The 3172-nt window shown below is 43.3% G+C and overlaps 1 protein-coding gene across 3 annotated transcripts in view; it reads right to left on the reverse strand.

Moving 5' to 3' along the window:
• The window catches only part of LOC107048740 (voltage-dependent calcium channel subunit alpha-2/delta-3), a 16881-nt gene that overhangs the window by 2155 nt on the left and 11554 nt on the right, over nucleotides 1-3172 (reverse strand). For all 3 annotated transcript variants that reach the window (XM_015272092.1, XM_015272091.1, XM_015272090.1), the window contains 3 exons: nucleotides 1639-1762; nucleotides 592-869; nucleotides 53-444 (listed from right to left, as the gene is read on the reverse strand). In XM_015272092.1, coding sequence (XP_015127578.1) covers nucleotides 53-444; nucleotides 592-869; nucleotides 1639-1762 — 794 coding nt within the window. The remainder of the gene's footprint in view (nucleotides 1-52; nucleotides 445-591; nucleotides 870-1638; nucleotides 1763-3172) is intronic.

Below are 3172 nucleotides of genomic sequence, written 5' to 3' on the forward strand. Positions count from 1 at the left end.
CCCCCCCCCCGAACTGTCAAAGCTATGGAATGTTGAACAAATCCACCCTTACCTGAGCAAATAACCAGGAAAGAGTCCTCTTGAAGATCACCCAGGGCGTCAACAGAACACTCCCATCATTCGCCGTCTGCCGAGACATAAAGCACACCCCCTGATAATCGAAGATGGTGATCTTCTCGTAGATGCCCTCGTTCACCATGCTCATGAGAACAGGGCCCCTGACCTCCCCGAAGAATCGTCCTGCATCAGCCTCGTCTGACGAAGCGAGGATGAAGGCGTTGTTGTCGATGAGGTAGCACCCCAGGGACGAGTCGTTGCAATGATGATTGCAGTTGGATCCTCCATCACAGTTGAACGTGATGTTCTGGAAGATGGATTGGAGGGCTGTGTGCTTGAACTGAAAGCCCACGACTGCCGCTGGGGCTTTGCCTTTTCCATTGCCCCCTGGAACATTTGACCATGATTGATGTCTAATTATCGCCCGTCATCGACCCTCTCATCCCAGATGCGGAATTCTAAGATTGGTTCAATTACTCCCTATGACCACACTTCAACCTGTGGTAACCCCTATGTAAAACCAAGCTAACGTACCTGTGAATATCGCACGACTGGCTGTCACTAGGGTCGAGTCATCCGCGATCTCATCAGGCGGAATGGAGAACACGAAGCTGTCTGGCTGAATGTAATGCTGCTCTACAGCTCGTTTATACCAGATTTCATCGATCGCTCTGGGGTATATTCTGCTGAAGTGCTCGTCAGGTAGCATCGGGTCTCCCGTTTCCTCCTGAGCGAGGTCCTGCCACCTTGTCAGACCACTGTGTGTCGCCATGAAGGCGAGAACCAACTCGAACCGATGTTGGAACTCTTTCCTACGGAAAAATTATTCAAAATCAATTCTTCCCGGAAAACTAATCCATCAGGCAAAGCTTCGAGGGTTTGGGGATAAGTTTCTGTGGCTTGATTTTTAAGTGATATTCGGTCTCGTTGGTTATTCCTCATGATTCTCTTGGGTCGTCGAGGTTAATCTGTAAACAAAATGGCTGCCACCGATATTCGGCGCTGAAGACATCGAGAAGCTTGGTGCATAGTGAGCATCATAAATAATGAAATGGAAGTTTGGTTGAAGAATGAGTCTTGAAGGACGAGGGAGAGGTGGAAAATCAGGAGTCACATTGTGAGGAAAAGTGAGGATTGGGTGAAATTATGGTAGAGAGGAGTGGAGATGATAGAAAATCATGTATTTTTCAATGAATAAAAAATTAAGGTGCGATGTGAAGGCGTTACCTGGGCAGGCGATTCATCAGCCTAGCTAAAGGTCTGCATGGCGTCAAAGTGGTTAAACATTAGTAAGAAGGAAACAGGTGTAATCACTAATAAAAAAAAACTGCACACAGTGGGTGATCAAATGCAGTGCAGTGTGTGTGTTATTCATTACACATTATCGCGGCCTAAGTCTCGGTTATTATTTCAATTTCTAGGGTGACGAACTAATTTCTAACTCTGCACGCTTGTGTGAAACGATCAACGGAGCAGGCAAATCCATTCATTCTGTGTTTTATTTTTATATATTTTTTGTTGTTGTTAAGGCACAAACGCGAGTAGTGACGTGTGGGCTTTGTGGTGTTTCTTTTTTCTCACCCTTTCTCCTCGCGTGTGGTGTTGATGTTTGCAAACCACCCGGTTACCTTTGCATCGTGTACGAGACTTTGGAATAGGTGACGGTCGCAGTAGAATGAGTCCTTGCCTGATGAGGAGGAACTTGCTGAAAGGGGAATGGTATTAAATGGTGAGTGTCGCGAGGTAGAATGGAATTTTCTTTTTATTTTTTAGATGAATGGTGAAATTGGAATGGATTAGGTTTCATTGTTCAGTTTGAGGGGAATCCCATGGTTCCATGAGACCTCATCACTGGGTCCGTATAACCAATTAGAATGGAGCAACTAGAATTGGCGGGAAAATTCGGCGATCTTATTGGCGATGGGAGAAACGCCATTAGCGCCATAACGTTGAAGTAAAGTACTACTTCATGGCACCATGAGGTGCATGAAAGTCAAGACGACAGTACGTTTCATCTTATTTGCACTTATTTTTCTCAGGACACATCTATTGTCTTCTATTGGATTTTTCTTTTTATCTAGAAACTCTTGAGATGAATGGTGAAATTGTAATAGGTTAGGTTTCATTTTATAGCATGAGGGAAATCCCATGGGATCTATGAGACCTTATCACGTAGATTCTGATTGGTCGTATGACCAATCAGAATTGAGCAACTAGAATTGGCGGGAAAATTCTGTGATCTCATTGGCGATGAGAGAAATGTCGTTAGCGCAATAACGTCGAAGTAAAGAACAACTCCATGGCACCATGAAGTGTATGAAAGTTAACAAGACAATATATTTTTTCTTATTTGCACTCAGTTTTCTCATTTGCGTCTTAGAAAGAGTTCACTGGTTTCCAAAAGAGGGAGAATCGTATTTAAGGCGCATCTATTGTCTTGTATTGGACTTTTCTTTTTATTTTTAAATTCCCAAGTCGAATAATTGGACCTGACAAATTCTACTTAGGTCTTTCCGTTCAGAACTGGATAGGTCTTGGGAAGCCTCTGCCCAAGTGCTTCCGAGACCTTTCTACCTCTGGTTATGTCCCATTTCAGCACTTGTTAGGTGTAAGCAGGACTTGCATTCAGACTTTCCAAATCCTTGCCGGTCCCCGTAATTCTATGGGCCTATATTAAATCTGCGTTCATATCCCTGTTTACTCATGCGTTATTGAAATAAAAAATGCAATTATTGTTTTTTTTTTTAATCTCGAAAATCGACATTACACGGGAGGGTGGAGGGGAGATGATGTATGCGGAGGNGCCTGTGGCCCCTGGTGAAAAATTTTTTTTTTCATTTTTCACTTTTTCCACATACTTTTGATAGTTCTGAATAGCCCGTCGCTTAAAGTATATGGAAAAAGTGAAAACTGAAAAAAAGTTTTTTCACCGATTCAAAGGGTCAGATTTGGTTTTTCCAGGGGAAGGTCGACTTTCGCCAAAATTGAATTTTTTAGCCGGTGAACGTTGATTCTGACTATTTAAGCTGACGGGCTATCAGAACTGTCAAAAGTTATGTGGATAAAAGTGAAAACTGAGAAACCGTTTTTTTTGGCCCCAGCCAAAGGGTCAGAT

This window comes from Diachasma alloeum, unplaced genomic scaffold (assembly GCF_001412515.2).
Source record: "Diachasma alloeum isolate Michigan unplaced genomic scaffold, Dall2.0 Dall_scaffold_00196, whole genome shotgun sequence".
Lineage (NCBI taxonomy): Eukaryota > Metazoa > Arthropoda > Insecta > Hymenoptera > Braconidae > Diachasma > Diachasma alloeum.